Raw genomic sequence first — 18,746 nt, forward strand, 5'->3', positions numbered from 1 at the left:
GTGAAACATCTCACTGCTGAGGCTCTAGTCACATCAAGAGTTTCGGGAAGAACCAATCTCAGACAAAGAAGATTTGAAAAAGGCTGTGAATTCCTCAGATGAATGACTATGGTTAAAAATGAAATGGGTTGATGACTCTATAGTGGGAGTTTCAGATAGAAATAGCCTTTCTGGGGTGCCTGGGTGGCTCAGTGGGTTAAAGCCTCTGCCTTCGGCTCAGGTCATGATCCCAGAGCCCTGGGATCGAGCCCCGCATCGGGCTCTCTGCTCTGCATGGAGCCTGCTTCCCCCTCTCTCTCTGCCTGCCTCTCTGCCTACTTGTGATTCTGTCTGTCAAATAAATAAAATATTAAAAAAAAAAAAAAAAAGAAATAGCCCTTCTGGCTCTTAGGGATTCTTATCAAGAAACAGGCTCCTTTTCCTGCCCTGGTGGAGTCCTGGGGTCATGTTTGTCCCACTCAGGTCTGTCCTCAGATGCTGGGGCTGCCAACCTTCTCTGGAGAGTAGGGAGCACTCACCTCGTGCCAACAGCTGTACATGACTTCATAGATGGACATTGGGGCCAGTTGAGGACGGTACAGCCGGAAGCCTTGAGAAATGGCTTCCACAACTTGCAAATTTGACTTATTCTCAAACGGCATTTTTCCTTCTGTGAACACTTCCCACATCAAAACTCCTACACACGAAATGCATGTAAACAAGAGGTTACTTGAAACTGAAACAACTGTTTGAAACTACAAGGCCTTATTTTCCTCTTTCAGCCTTTGAATTATAATCACCCAGAATGAGAGCAGTTCTATCTAGGAATTGGACCATGTGTGTCTTCATTTTCGAACAGGCCTACAACCTGAAAATATTCCAAGTGGAAACAATGCCTTTCTTTCCCATTGGTCTTGAATGCCTCCCCAGTGACAGAAAATGCTGCCAGCATTTTCATTCCTAAGTATGTTCCTGTCTTCACAACCTGAAATCAACAGGCCTCTCTGCCTTTCCATAGAAAATGACAGAATTATGTGGCCAAGAGTTTACCAGCCAGTAGAAGGCACATGTTTCCCTCTTCCCACTGAGAGGTGAGACTGCTGGGTAGAACAGACTATCTAGCAGGGGCTTGTGTTCTATAATCGTTGATTGGTTGATTAGTGAAACTCCCTCAAGGTTCCCATTTGAACTTCATTTAATTATTCACTTATTCTAAGAAAATGTATTATGTATTGATTAAAGACCAGGCAAATGCTAGAGCCAGAAGACTCCAGAAACCAGTCCATGGGCTCAAGCAGCTCACTGTCCAGTGGCTGATAGAGACAAGTGGTCATGTAAAACTCAGAAATTCTATTTGCTCTGTAACCACATGAACCAACCCTGTGCTGCTGATTGTTCATCTTACCACTTGACTGCTCTCCCGTAGAATGTAACATGTCTCCTGCCAAAACTACCAAAAGTCAGTGGAGAGCTAATGAGATCAATGATACAAGTTTAACCTTATGTGGACAATAAAATTCACACTGTTCTGAAGGTGCAGAGGTCTCTCCAAACCCAAGAAGCTATCCAGCGAGGTCTGGGCAAAATAGAATAGATAGCTTATTGCAAACTGACTGCCACTTTTTGAAAATCAACTCAAAGAGCAGATTCCACTTGACATGGGTCTACAACATCTCTTTCTCAATGAAGAACGTTACACAATATAAATTCCAACTAACAGTTCCCAAGGAGGCCAACATCTAAATTCCACAAAATCAGAAGGTAATGAAGTAAATGCGGTGGTGTTGCTTAGCAGTTAGAAATGAAGTTTATTAATTACACTCGAAATTCAGTGACACCTTAGATCTATTTTCCTGGCAAGTCTCTGTGGTGTTAAAAAAGATGGTTGCATTTGTTTTCTAGATCAGTAGACTCTCTGTTACGGTTTTCCTGCAAACGCTCATGGGGAAAGGATAAGATCCACATGGTAGACTTACATAAGAAGGTGAATGGTACCAGTTGCAAAGACAGCCTGGATGTGCTTAGAACACTTAAGACAGAAGCATAGTTACAAGGAGACCTTTCTAGAATGCCACATCATGTGAAGAAATCAAAGCTTTAAAAAGATTGACATTTTATTAAATCAATCTCCATCAAATAAATGTCAAATTTACTCACCAAATGACCAGACATCAGATTTGCTGCTGTACTTGTTGAAATGGAAAACTTCAGGAGGGGACCACTTGATGGGGAACTTGGCTCCGGAAGAACTGATATATTCATCATCCAAAACGTACCTAAGGTCATTAGATTCAAAGCACATTGTGCTAATTATCTCCAAGTTCTACTTAATTCAAACCCCATTAGTCTACTTTAAGCTCTAAAAAAGAAACCAGGGGTGCCTGGGTGGTTTAACAGGTTAAGCAGTTGATTCTTGATTTTGGTTCAGGTCGTGATCTCAGGGTCCTGGGATTGAGCCCCCTGTCGGGCTCCCTGCTCAGCAGGGAGTCTGCTTGAGGATTCTATCTCCCTCTCCCCCTGCCCCTCCTCCTACCCACTCAATCTCTCTCTCTTTCTCTCCCTCATATAAATAAATAATCTTTAAAAGAGAAATATTTTTACCTCTAAAAGTTTCTCTTCTTGTTACCAAAATGGGAAAGTGTCCTATACAGTGATTCCTCCCCAAACCAAGCCTCAGTTGGGTTTATTTGGGTCTCAGAAAACCAGAACAATTCTTCAATCCAAAACCGATTGAAATCAGGAACACACTGATTATTTTAGTTATGGCAAATTCTTAATTCTGCAAAGGAACATGCTGAGTGCTCTAACAATCAGGGTTATAAAAAGGAAATTAAAATATATACATATATATATGTATATATATATGGCAAAGAATAAGTTCAGAGTTGGATGTCTTATTTTTTTCTTCATGCATATGTGTTTTGTGAGGCAGAGAAAAGGGGAACTAAGAGTATTGAACATAATACATTTGATGTGAAAAATGTCCAATGCATTAAAATGGCCCTATATGAAATCAGTAACAATTATCACCCCCTTCTAAAAACTACAAAAATATTAAACCCTCTCTCTTGTGAGGCTTGTAGGCAGAAACATCCAAGTAAGGGAATTTGGGGAGAAGAATCTGGAGAGAAGAATGATGACTAACTTGTAACCCCTGGAGTGTGCAGTATGGTAGCTTTGAATTAATTAGCGCTTCCTCACACTCTTTTTTTTTTTTCCCCACGTACCCTACCACACCCTACCTTTAACTGCTTTATTGCACCAGAAGTCATCCTACTAAGGGAAAGAGTGACTAATAGAAAACAAAAGAGAAAGAGCCATTTTTCACAGCTTTTGAGTTTCAAAGGTCTAAGCTTTCCACAGCAGGAGGAGGACTGAGCTGTTAATAAAATATTGGGGAGAAAGACTCATAAATAAGAGTGATCTCTTCCCCCCTGACAACCATCCATCCCCTCTATCACTGAACCTCTGGAGCTGGGAGGTGGGAGAGAACAAGGGGCAAGGGGAGGAGCATTAGACGGTAGTGGGTGACTGAGGAAGCGTCCTGTCCCCTGCACCCTACCAGCACTGCCCCACTCACATGGCAGGGAAAGAAGTCCCCACAGTAGGTTGCTGGGATTCAAGAGCAAAACAGAGCCTGTGCCTCTTCCCCAAGTCAAGTCCCAAGAAAAGCAAAAAGTTTCCCGAAAGCCAATAGCTGTGGATGTGTCTAAGCAAACAGACCTTGGAAAGCTCCAGGGGGTTTCTAATCATGGAGAATGCCAGAATGACAACATCTTGCAGTAGAAATTGGGGATGAGTCAGCAGCCGCCTACGCAGATGTCCAGCCAAGAACAAAACAGGAGGATGTTTGCTACAAGGGTACCAGTTGTCAGTGGCTAACAACAAGGACCAGACATGCCCTCTCCACTACATAGCCCCATGAAGTCATACAGTGAAGAAGTCATTCAGAGAAAAAGACACACAGAATTTGAATTTGACCCTGAATTGAGTCAGAGAGAAATCCTGAATTCACGGGCATTGAACTTTTGGCAACCTAAAGGAAGGGGCGCTCAAAATACTAATGGCATTGTGTTTCAGAAAATGAGGTTAGATTTTCCGCACTTGAGTTGTAGTCTTAAAGTCAACTACTACACTTGATCATAGACGTGCATGACAAGGGCATGGAAAAGTCAGAGCTAAACAAATGTATTCTTTTATCTTTCAGAAAGAGACATATATCACAAAAGCTTTTTTCCTCAACTTCATGCATCTGACAAGTAGTTTGAGACATTTTGAAAATTTTTAAGTTATGCCTGCATAACTGAAAAGAAGATCCAAAGAATAGTTCAAAGCCCCCATTTACCTCCCAGCTAACATTGGGTTATGTCCTAAAATTCAAAGCAGGGCAACAGGCCAAGCAACCACATCAAGATTTTCCCCAGGAAAAAAAAGCAATGCTACTGACATCTTTGGTTCGTTAGTAGACAGATGTAAGATTCCCTCTTATGAGTAAACCAAAAATATGTTTATATATTGTACCTCGTCATTCCGAAGTCTGATATTTTTACTATACTTGCAGCACTGACCAGACAATTCCTTGCTGCCTATGGAAAGAAGAAAAGAATCCACATTTGAATATCGTCTTTCTTTAAAGAGTTTCTACTTGCCTTTTCCTTACTGTATTTGGGGCCCCATGTGACTTCTCTATGAGCAGCCATGTTTTCCGGGTAATACCTGTGATACTACATATGACTCAGTATATCTGCCCTCACGATGGATTTTAAGGATTCTTCAAAGAAATAACGAAAAGTAAAAAGCAATTTTAGTATTTTTCCTTTAAAAGTTTTTAATCCCTCTCAACAAGTATCTTTAATAAACAGGAAGACTGTAGCAAGAGACGTGAAATGATGAACCCTAGCATTAAAAAGAGTATGTGTTTTTAAATAATGCGGAGACCACGTATTTAAGGCCAAAATAATTCATTTTCAGAGCGTTTCATCAAGGAAAGTCATTGACTTGGTTATTGAGCGTCTTGTAATTCAACAGTTTGATAGATTTTTTCCTCCTCGAAGCTGATATGTGCTTCAGTTAGTCTAAAAACAAAAACAAGGAACTTAAAATGGTAAGCCAGAAGGAGCCAGTTTGGAAGATTTTGACAAATACTAGCAACAATCTCCAAGCCAAGCCACAAGCTAAGCCCCTGATGAGGAAAAGACTCGGGCTTAGCTGGCAGATTTTAAATGGCATAAAGATGGATAAAATAGAACACAAAGAAGGCAACCGAGGAAGAAATCAAGGATGGGGGGGAATCTGAGAAAAGCCTCTTGGAGCAAAGAGAATGACCAGGACCATCATCACACCGAAGTTTTGAATTCTAATCTCTACACTCTAATCTAATCAGGTTGGGAAAGACTGAGCCACAGAGACTAGAAAAGTAGGCTCAGGGGAATTGATGCCATATTCATCCCTTCAAAAATTTGTGTAATAGTTACTATGTACTGGAGCCTGGGAAACGTGCCTTGAGGGATACAGAGTGGTGGTCCCAATGGGTATGGAAAGGCTATCGCTATGGAATAGCATTGCTGAGTTCCTCTATAAGGCTGGGAGCGACTAAGTGCTCACATGTAGTAGTTCATGTAATCCTCCCAACAAGCCCACAGGAGGAAGGTGCAATTCATACCAGGTCCTAGCTGACTAGCTTGCCCCACATCACACAGCTAGTGAGAAACAAAGGTCATATTTCAACCCAGGCTGTCCACCTCCGGAGCGGTGGTTCTGAATCTTGGCTGCCCTTTGAACTCAACAGGGCACTGGGGGCAAGACAAGCTTTAATTTTTTTTTTAATTAGGCTGTAATGTTCAGAGCATTCCAGTAGAGAAGGATTTCACATTTCTAGTCCTCCTTGGTGATGTCAGCAATGCTGCTGTGATATTGTTACAAGCAAACCACCCCCACCTGGGGGACAGGGGGGCAGCCCCTAGAGCCGGATCTTCACTGCCATATGCCCCAGAGAGCACTTGGCCAATACAGGCCCTCAACACGTATTTGATTATTGGTTGAAAGGAAGAAAAGTGGAAGTAATGGAAGAAGAGAGGGAAGGTGAGAGGAAAGAAAAGTAAATTAGTTTTGGCTCGTTGATAAGCGCAGTAGTTAATCAGTTGAAAGCATATTTAGAACAGCGCCTCCCTCGGCCACAGCATCAAGGGGCCATTAAAAATAAAACTCCATTTCCCAGAGAATTACATGAATAGGAAAGTATTTAGAAACTAAGCCAAAAGTGTTTCATTTAAAAGAATGAAAGTCGTTGGGACGCCTGGGTGGCTCAGTCGGTTAAGCGTCTGCCTTTGGTTCAGGTCATGATCCCAGGGTCCTAGGATCGAGCCCCACATTGGGCTCCCTGCTCAGCGGGGAGTCTGCTTCTCCCTCTGCCTCTCCCCCCTCTGCTTGTGTGCGCTCTCTCTTGCTCTCTCTCTCTCTCTCTCTGACAAATAGAAATAAAATCTTTAAAAAAAAAAATAGTGAAAGTCCTCAATAGTCATAGACATCCTCAATAGACATTCTTCTCAATGTCATGCAGAGAATAACCGGCCGATTTATGTCTGACTTACTAAGTCCCTGTGGATGAAGCAGTTCCTCTCCAGATACTCCATCCCTTCACAGACATCCTGGCACATGCTCAGCAGCACCTCCTTGGCAAGCGCTCCCCTTCTGTCCCTGACGTATTTCAGCAGGCAGCCGTTCTCCATAAACTCGGTCACTATGTACAGTGGCTTCTGCTGTATGCACACTCCATAGAGCTGGACCAGCCTGGGATGAGATAATTTCCTGTTGAAGAAAAAGCACACACCAGTCGGCAGACTCATTTTTGCCCTTTAAAGCGCGGAGACTCAACTGGTGATATTTACCAACTCTACGTATGTAATCTTCAAAATCAAGATATGAGAAAAATGAACCCAACCACAGAGAAAGTAGAACAGTTTCCTTTCCACTGTACGTGCTGCCTAAGTGGGGTCAAGAGTTCAAGCAGCACTCCCCAAGTCCCTGCAGGTACAGAATATTACGTGCTCCATATTCTGTTTTTTTCTGCTTTTCTTCCCGCAAGCAAGCCTTTGGTTTCCTCACTCCTTGCCTGGGTCTTAACAAAGCTCCTGTTCCTTGGGTTTCAACTTTCCTGCCCGCAGCTGCTCAGACGGAAATTCGAGACAGATTAAAGGGAGGAAACCGTGATTGATGCATTAAAAAAAGAAAGAAAGAAAATTAAATTCTAAAAAAATAGGGCTCCTGGGTGGCTCAGCCAGTTAAGTGTCTGGCTTGGCTCAGGTCATGATCCCAGGGTCTGGGATTGAGCCCCGCATCAGGGAGCCTGATTCACCCTCTGCCTCTGCTTCCTTCTCTCCCTGTCTCTCATGAATAAATAAATAAAATCCTTAAAATTTTTTTTGAAAAAGTAAAGACATTGAAAATGAAATTTTAGATAAAGTTGGAGACCAAAAACATTTGCCAACTTGAAGCCCTGCTCTGTATTTAGCAAACGCATACATGCACATACAAACACACACACATACACACATGTCCTTGAATGTTGCTTATTAAAATACAGACAGAACTTTTTAGTGATCTAAACTTCAAAAGTTGCTGTTTCTTCTGGAGTATAGCATTCAGTCCCTAAAGGCTTGTTAAGCCAAGTAGGCATCATGGAAAACAATATTCAAGTTAATGTTTGTAATTTTAGAAGATGCATAATAAGCCAACTTCTCTGTTAGTCAAAAGTAACTTGAAATGTTACCTATTTTCATTCATAGAGGCAAAATAAAGTAAATGACTCAGGGAGATTATTTACCCTAAAATAATGTATATGAGTGATTAATTGACATATTACCGTATGATTAACATGCAAACCACTGCCAGGTAGTAGAAAAGAGGCGTTCAGAGAATCTCCACATGATTTTAACCTGTAGATAGATATCTTGTATATGTATATTTTGTCTGATTTATCTTTCTCCTTTATAAAGTGTATTTTTCAGTTAAGGGATGCCATTTATATGTACGCAGAATAATGGCAGGAAAGTCACTCTTGAAATGGAATATTGATGTGCCATGAGAAAACCATCACATTGATACCCACAGATAAACACCTGAGAACTGAAGCATGGCACTGAACTTGCTTAGCAAGATCACCAAAACAGGGATAAGTACGTTGATGGAATTAACACAAGCGATACAATAGAAATCATCTGGGAGTTGGTCTGCCAGTTAAACGTGGTAAGGAAGACTTCCTGGAAGAGGTGACATTTAAACGACACACAAGAAAGGAGGTAATATAGTAACAGCAAGCTGTGTATGCTTGGCAGATAGAGTTCAATGTGTGTCAGCTATGCACGCTTGTAAAGATGAGTGGATTTGGGGCCCCTGGGTGGCTCAGTGGGTTAAGCCTCTGCCTTCAGCTCAGGTCGTGATCCCAGGGTCCTGGGATAGAGCCCTCATCAGGCTCTCTGCTCAGCAGGAAGCCTGCTTCCCTCTCTCTCTCTCTGCCTGCCTCTCTGCCTACTTGTGATCTCTGCCTGTCAAATAAATTAAAAAAAAATCTTAAAAAAAAAAAAAAGAAGGATGAATGGATTTGCAACAGGATGTCAGAAGGAAATTGTTCTATCTCACTTTCAGAAAATTCAGGGGGGGAAAAGCTGTGTTCAAACCCAAGAACACATTATGTCCATCTGAACCGAAATAAAAAGGAACGATTAGCTTCATTCCTGCCTCTAAACTTCCAGGAGCCATTGATATTTTCCACACTCCACACATCTTCTGCCATCCTCAAAATATCATCCCCAGAAACCTTGACCCCAAATGCCCAATAAGGCTTGAAACTTTAAAGAATCCTCTTGTCATGACATTGGACATCTCTAATTCTTTTTTGTTTCATAGGCATTCCTATGGCTTCAACTTTCCCTGAACTAAAATGTCTCGTAGTTGTTCTTATGATACTCACAAATCAGCACAGCAATATAATGTTTTGTCCCTCCTCTAGATATAGGAAAACATCTTACATGTTCGATGCAGGTGGCATTGGGGAATAGAGGCCAGACAGATATGTGCCTGGGGTCACCTAGGGGCACAAAATCATCTTCGGGAAGCTGATATCATGGGAAAATTTTGTTTATCATAACTTCCCTTGAAATTCATTTTATTGTAACTGGATGAGAAGAATATTTTGATTGGACACCTGGGGTAGGGTTAGGAGCCCTAAGAGATAGCATTGCTCTGCTGTTAAAGGAGAATGGGTCCAGTTAATCACTTCTTGGGTTTTTTGGTTGGTTTTTCTGTTTGTTTGTTCCACTGACATCTGTACATTTAGAACAGAACTAAATTGCTTTGGATAACAGAATCTACATAAAGCCATCTGGGGTTTTCATTTTTTACCACATTGCTGCTCCTGTAAATAAATGTTGGACAAAAACTTAAGGAAAGTAGATGGATTTGATTTGGCTTGTCCTGATCGAGCCCAGATTACAGATATAAACCACGGCCACATATTCAACGGAGTCAAAATGCTGATCTGGGAAATCACAGACATGATCAATCCCATAGGAACAGCAACCAACAGCCCACAAGAGTCACTTCTGTTAGGACTCTGGATTCTTAAATTCTCTGAAAGCAAATACTTTATCTTTATATGACTATTTAAACAAAATCAACATTTTTGCTTCCAGGAAAAGCAAAAAAACAAAAACTAAAACAGAAGGAGGGAATGAAGGAAGGAAGGAGAGAGAGAAAAAGAAAGAAAGAAAGAAAGAAGGAAGGAAGAGGGAGAGAGGGAGGAAGTAAGGGAAAGAAAAGAAGGAAGGAAGGAAGGGAGAGAGGAATCCTGTAGAGAACGTACCTTCTTGTCACTTTCATGGATTACTTCATGTAATTCACACACTGAGGCAGTGACAAAGGTATTGTTATCTCCATTTTACGAGGGAAGAAATTGAGGCTTAGAAAGGTGAAAAAACTCACCCAGATCACACAGGGGTCAAACAATTTGCCCAGGTCACACACTAACTCGGGTAGAGTGGTGACATAAATCGAAGTGTGATTGCTCCAAAACCCATGTTCTTTCCATGACACCAGAATGCCGCATGCCGCTTATCTGGCATGGCTCATACTCACATCATCACTTTAGCCTCCTCGATGAAGTCCTCTTCCGACATGGAGCTTTCACTGATGGCCTTGATAGCCACCTGGATGTGCGCTCGCCATTCACCTAAATGGACCACCCCGAACTGACCGCTTCCAATCTCCTTTACAAAAGCCAGCTCAGCAGGATCTATCTCCCATTTTTCTAGAAAAAGAAAACATCCGTGTTACCAGTAGGGGAACAATTTGAGAGCTAGAAGAGATCCAGGAATTATCTAGACCGACTCTATTCCTTTACAAAGAAGTTAAAATTTTTATGAATGAGGGGAGCAGAAGGGCAACCATTTTTAATACTGTCATGGTCGTTTCCACGTGTAATTCCAGAATTCAAGTTCAAAGATACGGACTGGACTTGCTTGGACAGGATGAAAGGCAAAGCTTTGCCTTTCTGAACCAAACCTACCAAAACTAGATCAGGCCCCGAGAATATGTATGTCCCCGTTTGTTTTTGTCCTGCCGAGTAAACTCGTGAGGCACAGGACCTTTGTTTCCCCCCATCTTCCCCCCATACCACTTCTTCTGTTGCTCGTTTGTCCACTCCCACCCCTAAAGGGCCCTCCTGTCTTTGCGTCTTCTCCTTTGGAAAAGCCTAACCAATTCGCCTAATAAATACGTCCAATGCTACAATTCTAACTCACATGTATCTAAGTATATGTTTGAAGTGAAATTTGTGTTATGATATATTTCACTTCCATAGAAGCCAAATGAGGCAAGAAGAACTTTTTAAAATAACCCTCTTGAAAACGCTCGAAAGAGCAAATCTTGCCTTTTAGTCTCCTTTTACATAGTAACACCGCCATCTGGTGGAAGTTTCGAATAATGCCCTTAAAAGAATTGTAAAGGCGTGCCTCCCAATAGTAGGGTATGTTTTAAAAGTAACATGGGAGGGTATATTTATGACTTTGATACTGACACAAATGTATTCAACAGAATATAACCATGAAGGAAAATACGGACAAATTACACTTCATAAAAATCCTGTTCATCAAATATACCCCATTAAGAGAGGGGAAAATGTAAGCCACAGATTGGGAGAAGATATTTCTAAAACATGTCACCTATAAAGAATCCCTATTCAGAATATGAAAAAAAAAATTAGAAAAAGGCAGATAACTATATTTTTAAAGGTTAGAAAACTTGAATGGAGTATCTGTCACAAAAGAGGATACCCAAATGGCCACTAAGCCTATTAAAAGTTGATCAAAATAATTAGTAATCAGGGAAATGCAAATTTAAACCATAACGAGATAACACTAGTACATACACCAGATTGGCTAACATGAAAACTAAAGACAAGAATCCACAAGAATACTAAATATGGGCAAGGGTAAAAGTGTGGGACAGCTGGAAAGCCCATATGCTATTGATTGAAGTGTAATTTGGTATAAGCTTTTTGGAAAACGAAACAAATCTGAGTGTGCACATACTCTATGGCCCAAGAATTCTACTCCTAAGTGTACAGCCAACATTGTTGGAGCTTAAACGTGTACTGAACCTCATCCAAAGACATGCAAGAATGTCCATAATGATGTTATTTAAGAGATAAAAATTGGTTTCAACCCAAATGGCCACTACGGAAGGACTGGTAAATCAGCTGTGGTATAGCCGTGAACGTCACACAATACCCCAGCAGAGATGAGCCAGCCACACCCAACACCACCGGGGAAGAGGAAGAAGCCAGATACAAATGCATGGTGTCTCATTCCATTCATATTAAATAGTCAAAACCAGGCAAAACTCATTGAGCTATCGAGTTATGAGTTGTGCACTGTTCTAAATGTTAAAAAATTGAGAAGTTTATTTTTAAAAAATTAAACAGGACCATTCTCTACCTAAATAAATGGATAATGACAGAACTTTTATTATATATATAGTATTAAGGGCAGAGGAATAACCCAGGACCCATAATACCCTGAATCATTCTCCCATCCCAATTAAAATAGAGAGCCTGAGTCCTGCTTATCTGTTACACTATATAATGATGTCATCATTTATCTAGGTATTTTCTGTTTTTCACTAATGAGAGAAACTTAAGGAAATAAAGTGTCACCAAATTACAGAACAGAATTCTTTGGCTCTTCTTTATTCTTATAGATTTGCAAATATACATCTGCTAAAAATAGTTCAAATTAAACTTTCTAAGGTTGTATTTTTTTTTATTTTATTTCTTCATTTGACACACAGAGAGAGATCACAAGTAGGCTGAGAGAGGCAGAGAGAGAGGAAGGGAAGCGGGCTCCCCGCTGAGCAGAGAGCCCGATGTGGGACTCGATCCCAGAACCCCGAAACCATGACCTGAGAGGAAGGCAGAGGCTTAACCCACTGAGCCACCCAGGCGCCCTCTACAGGTTGTATTTTTAAAAGGTGAAGGGGACACTCTGGGTGGCTCTTTGTAGTAGTTCTCTCTTGGACAGCAGTCATTTCCCCGTCGTCCTTGTACCCAGTCAGCAACAGCTCAAACCGCCAAATAAAAAGGATTGTAATCTATCGAAAGCGTTCCTGCTACTGTATAATGAAATTTGAAGCAAAACCGAAACATTTCCTTCCAAAGTTTAAATTGCTCTTGTGAGACGCCTGTATTTTAAGTATCTCAGAAGGGGGATTTAAACTTTGAGAGGAAACCTATCGGGACATCTCAGAAAAGCTAAGAATTTAAGAACATAGAGGGAACTTGGGGTCGAGTCTTTGCTGGAGTTGATGTTGCCCTTGGGTACACGCGCATACGTTACCATAGCTAAAACCAGCTGTGGTTGGCAAACAGCTGCCCATCAGTCCGACTGGGTAGCGGAGTCGGGTCATGAGACCTGGGGAGAGACAGAAATCGGCATTTCAAGCCACTTACTAACATAAAAGAAAAAAACCAGTGTACTAGATGATGATGTTCGTCTTCAAATAAGTTAGGTGGAAAAGTATTCTCCATTAGCCTATTTACTTATTTTTCCCATTTTTCATAAAGTAATATTTGCTCATTGGACACACATTTTAAAATCCGAGAAAATTTAAACACAAAGTAAAGATCTCACAAAATCTTAGCAGCCAGAGATGCATTGTTATCATTCATGTGAACACCTCGGCAAAGATCTCTATATATGTGTTTGAAAGCATATATACACCCGATATGTTTCACAGAAAAGTACATGTTTTCCTAGAAACTTTTTTACACTCAATATCCCATTGATATATGTTAGTGACGTCTACGGCCATACCACCCTGAACGCGCCCGATCTCGTCTGATATATGTTAGTGACTATAAATTAGAGTTCAGTTATTTCTAAGATGCCAGCCACTATTATAAAATATGCTGTATGGTTTTGTTTTGTTTTTTAAGATTTTATTTATTTATTTGACAGAGATCACAAGTAGGCAGAGAGGCAGGCCTCAGGTGGGGGGTGGTGGAAAGCAGGCTCCCTGCTGAACAGAGAGCCCGATGTGGGACTTGATCCCAGGACCCTGAGATCATGACCTGAGCCGAAGGCAGAGGCTTAACCCACTGAGCCACCCAGGCGCCCAATGCTGTATGTTTTTTAACATAAATTTTTAGGTACCTCTCAAATTATCGCCTTAGAATAAATTCCTTAAAATGTGATTTCTTGATCAAAGCACATATAGAAAACTTGTACTGATTCATTCAAACACCAACAGTGTTTAAGTGTACCCATTTCCTGACCCCACTTTTTGAGAGTAGTTGGGTTGTTTTTTGTTTTGTTTTGTTTTTTCATTTTTTTTTAAGAGCATGGTAGAGTAAATGAGACTTCTTTTGATTGGGTCAACCTGCGGTATTCTGTTCCATCAATTTCAATTTAGTTCAACAAACATTTATTATTTATTTCTTCGACTAATGTTTATTTGGAGCCTGCTTTGTGCCAAGCACCATCTAAACAATGGGACAGAGCAGTGAGGCAGTGAATAAGCCAGTGATGGTCCCTGTTCCTGTAGAGCTGACATTTTAGTAGGAGAAGAAAATACAAACAAGTACACACACACATAAGAAAAAGCAGACGATAATGAGGGGTAAGCGGAGTAGATACAATACAGCTTCTATCGAGTGGGTGCTCAGGGAAGGCCTTTCTGACGAGATGACAGCTATGCTGACGTTCTTTGACAAGGAGTCGTCTTACAAAGATCAGGAAGAAGAGCTTTCCAGGCAGATGGAACAGCATAGGCAAAGGCTGGAAGACAGAAACAAACGTGGCCAGTGTAAGAAGAGAAAGAAGAGAAGGATCATTAAGTGCCTACTGTGCGCAAGACAGTCTTCTATGTAGATCTCAAAGATTCTGGAGGACCAAAGAGGAATAAGGTTAGGACTCGGTACTTAGGGGCTCCATCTCAGTGAGGGGAGACAGGCAGAGAAAGGCAATTCTAATATAAAAGGAGTAGGTCCTGGGCTGGAGAAACACAAGACACTCCAGGACACAGCACCTCACACATTTTTGGATTCAAAGAAGTCTTCTGGAAGGAAATGATCCCTGAGATGAATATGACAAGTGGAGTTAACCCATGAAGAGAATCTGTGAGGAACACTCCAGGCAGAGGTAACAGCATGAGATGATACATAGAGATGAAGCAGGATGTGCTACTTGAGCAAAAGGTGAGAGATAGAAGAGGCAAGAAATTACACTTGAGAGGTAGGTAATATTCTGGTTAGGATGGGCCTTGTAAGCCATGTTAGGGAACATTACATCATCCTGCAAGTGAGAAGGAGCCATGGAGAGTTCCCAAATAAGGGAGAAGCATGGTCAGATTTACATTTTTGGGAGCTCATTCTGATGTCAGCCTAGAGGATGGATTGAGATGAAGTCAACATTGAAGGCAAGATCAGTTAAGAGGCCATTACGGTTGTCTGAGTGAGCAACGATTAGCGCAACACTGGGAGACAAAGAGAGGCAGGAACCTATATGAGACATACTTCAGATATGAAATTCATTGCACTTGATAATTAAAAGAAAGTTCTAGAACAAATAGTACTAAAATTTGTATGGAATCACAAAAGGCCCTGAATAACAAAAGCAGTCTTGAGAGAGGAAAAACAAAGCTGGAAGTATCACACTCCATGATTTCAAACTATACTACAAAGCGGTAAGAATTGAAACAGTATGTTACGGGCACAAAAACAGACACACAGATCAATGGAATGGAACAGAAAGTCCAGAAATAAACCCAAGCTTATAAGGTCAGTTAATCTTTGACAAAGAAGACAAACATATACAATGGTGAAAAGATCCCCATCGAAGGTCTCTTTAATAATTAGTGCTGGGAAAACTGGACAATTATATGCAAAAGAATGAAAGCAGACCACTTTTTTATACTACACACACACACACACACACACTCTCAAAATGGATTAAAGACTTAAGTGTAAGACCAGAAAAGATCAAACACCCAGAAGAAACCATACATAATAAGCTCTTGGGCATCGGTCTAAGCAATATTTTTTTCATCTGTCTCCTTAGGCAAAGTCAACAAAAGCAAAAATAGACAAATGGGGCTACATCAAACTAAAAAGCTTTTGCAAAGTGAAGGAAACCATCAACAAAACAAAATGGCAGCCTACTTGAGTGGCAGATGGTATCTGCAAATGTTATGACCGAAAAGAAGTAATATCCAAAATATATAAAGAATTCAAACAACTCAATATTAAAAAAAAAGACCAAACAACCCAATGTAAAAAATGGATAGAGGACCCAAGTGGATATTTCCCCCAAAAGACATACAGATGGTCATCAGATACATGAAAAGCTACTCAGCATCACTCATCATCAGGGAAATGCAAATCAAATACGCAATGAGGTATCACCTCACACCTGTCGGGATGGCTAGTACCAATCAGACAAGAAACAACAAGTGTTGGCGAAGTAAAGAGACGCAAAGCAAAGAGAATCCTCACGCACTGTTGGGGGGAATGCAAAACGGTGTGGCCACCATGGAAAACAGTGTGGAGGTGCCTCAGAAAAACTAAAAATAAAGCTGCCATACCATCCAACAATTCCACTTCTGGGTATTTCTCCAAAGAAATTAAAAAACGCTAATTTGAAAAGACATATGCACCCTTATGTTCACCGCAGCATTATTTAAACAGAAAAAAATACAGAAGCAACCCAAGTGTCTGCTGATAGATGAACAGATAAAAAATACATGGCTGGAATAATGAAATATCCTTCCGCCATAAGAAAGAATAAAATCTCACCACTTGCAACAACATGGATGGACCTAGAAGGTATCAGACTAAGTGAAAACATCAGAGAGAAAAAGACAAATACTGTAGGAATTCACTTCTATGTGACATCTAAAAAAAAACAAAGCAAGAAAACAAAACAAAACAGAAACATACTCATAGAAATAGAACAATCTGGTGGTTGCTAAAGTGAGAGGTTGGGGGTGGTAGGATGGGCAAAATAGGATAGGCCAAAAAAGGGGATTAAAAGATAAAATTTTTGTAGGGGATACAATGTATAGCATAGGGAATATAGTTAATAATATGTGATAACTTTGTATGGTGACAGATGGTAGCTAGATTTATTGTGGTGATCACTTTGTAATATATATAAATGTTGAATCACTATGTTATATATCTGAATATACTATTGCGTGGTAAGTACACTTCAATAAAAGAAAGTTTTCTAATAACTGAAGAGAAGAAGGAGGATGAGGAGGGAAAGGAGGAGGAGGAGGAGGAGGGAGAGGAAGGGAAAGAGGAAAAAAGAGGGGGGGATTGGTGGAGGGAGGGAGTGGGGGGGAGGAGACAGAGGGCAAGGGGAGGAGGAAAGAAGTTATCCATTAAGGAGAATGGAATCACCTCTGTGACTCCTGTTTCCAGCCCCTGTAACTAGCAGGATGATGACAATATTATTTGAAAAAGACAGCAGGAAGAGTAGGTTTGGAGCGAAAGCAGTGGTTAAGATGAAGAGTTCCATACCATCACTGATTCAGGGCCTGTAGGACTGCAAGTGCCTGGGACTATCAGGTAGAAGAATTCTGCAAAGAGAAAAGTCTAGGGTGAGGAGACGAGTGATCAGGGATAGATCCCTGCAGAATACCAACACTTAAAGGAAGAGTAGAAGTAAGACCCATTGGGAAGAACCTTAAGGAATGATCTGAGTTCAAGAACAAGAAAAGGCAGTGTCAAAACGTCTGGAAACCAGGGAGTTTCAAGGAGTGACAGAGGACTTGAAAAATATCAGAACAAAAAGCATCACCCTATAGGTCAATCTGGGGTCGCTGGTAAAAATGTTGGGCAATGGAGGCAACGGAGGCAGAAGCCAGACTGCAGACATTTGAAAAGCAAGTGAAAAAAGACCAAATGGACACAATGGGTGTGGACACAGTCTTCTAAAAGTGTGACTTTGAAGACCAATATCTAAAAGAAGAAAGGACCAAGGGAGGGCCTTGTTTTTTGGCTTTTCTTAAGGATGTTTACAGGGTTAAGGGAGAAAGTAAGAAGAAAGGATGAGATACAGGAGAGAAAGGAAGAGTGGATGGTTGGTGATCCCAGCAGGAGAGGAGAGGAGGGAACAGGAGCATAGGCTCAGCCTTGCTACCACTGGAAGGAGTGAGACGAGGATGACAGCTTGGCAGCCAGAGGACAAGATTGAGGAAATTCATGACAGGTGGCTTCAGTTTTCTTAATGAAGTGGACAGCTAGGGGTTTGTTGATAGGGCAATGGATAATACTGGAAAAGGGGCCTTGAGAAGAATGGTAAAAGTATGAAGAGAGAATAGGAGAGGATACTTCTCAGTGAGGACCTAGTTGAGGTTAGAGCCCTCATCGAGCTGGGAATCTACAACACCTGATCCCAATAAATAACATAATGAGGAATTTCTTTAAGACCCTAACCCTTTCTTCTAATTTTCAAAGTTCTTATTTGCTAAACATTTTTATTCTGTGATTTATTACCAGTGGTTTAATGATAGTCTCTCTCTCTGACGGAAAGAAGTCACTTTCTTGGCACTGTCCTTCCTTCTGGGAAAGAGATGAATTGTCATGACTAAATGGACCAGAAGACAGAAAGTCAGCAAGATAGTCATGGGCTCTGATTCACAGCCTCCGCTGAAACTGGACCCACCAAAGTACCCTCCAGTGATATGATCTGTGTCTTTCTGGAAGCTACCGCAGTCATTGAGAGCAGACTCTGGAGCCAGTGGGTTCAATGGTTCGAATGGTCTCAAGGATTCTTTGAGTTCAAATCACAGCACAAATGCTTACTAACTGTGTGATCGTGAGTACCACTCATGCCTCAGTTTCTTCCTCTGTAAGATGGCACTACCAACAGCACCTACTTCACAGGATCATTCTGAAGATGAAATAAATAAATACACATAAAAGTGCTCAGAATAGGGTCGAGCCCAAAGTAAGTCTTCAATAAACATCGCTATTTCTGGATCCCATTCCCTTCCCCTTAACATCCTTCTTTCTTATTTTCTTATATCTTCTGTACTTTCTTTTCTCCCTAATAAATAGTGGCTGTAGTTGGAAGTTTTTCTTTTTTGTTGTTGTTTTGTTTAAATCTTTTTTTTCTTTTTTTAAAGATTTTATTTATTTATTTGACAGAGAGAATGCACAAGCAGGGGGAGTGGCAGAGGGAAAGGGAGCAGGGAGCCCCACATCAGACTGG

The 18,746-nt window shown here is 41.0% G+C and overlaps 1 protein-coding gene across 1 annotated transcript in view; it reads right to left on the reverse strand.

The window, feature by feature from the left end:
• Positions 1–18,746, reverse strand: part of TXK (TXK tyrosine kinase) — a 63,935-nt gene that overhangs the window by 3,819 nt on the left and 41,370 nt on the right. The window contains exons 9-14 of the mRNA XM_080797347.1: positions 12,867–12,941; positions 10,111–10,282; positions 6,570–6,786; positions 4,501–4,565; positions 2,137–2,255; positions 519–676 (exon numbers count right to left, since the gene is read on the reverse strand). Of these exons, the coding sequence (XP_080653473.1) occupies positions 519–676; positions 2,137–2,255; positions 4,501–4,565; positions 6,570–6,786; positions 10,111–10,282; positions 12,867–12,941 (806 nt within the window). The remainder of the gene's footprint in view (positions 1–518; positions 677–2,136; positions 2,256–4,500; positions 4,566–6,569; positions 6,787–10,110; positions 10,283–12,866; positions 12,942–18,746) is intronic.

The sequence above is a fragment of the Martes martes genome (assembly GCF_963455335.1).
Source record: "Martes martes genome assembly, chromosome: 2".
Lineage (NCBI taxonomy): Eukaryota > Metazoa > Chordata > Mammalia > Carnivora > Mustelidae > Martes > Martes martes.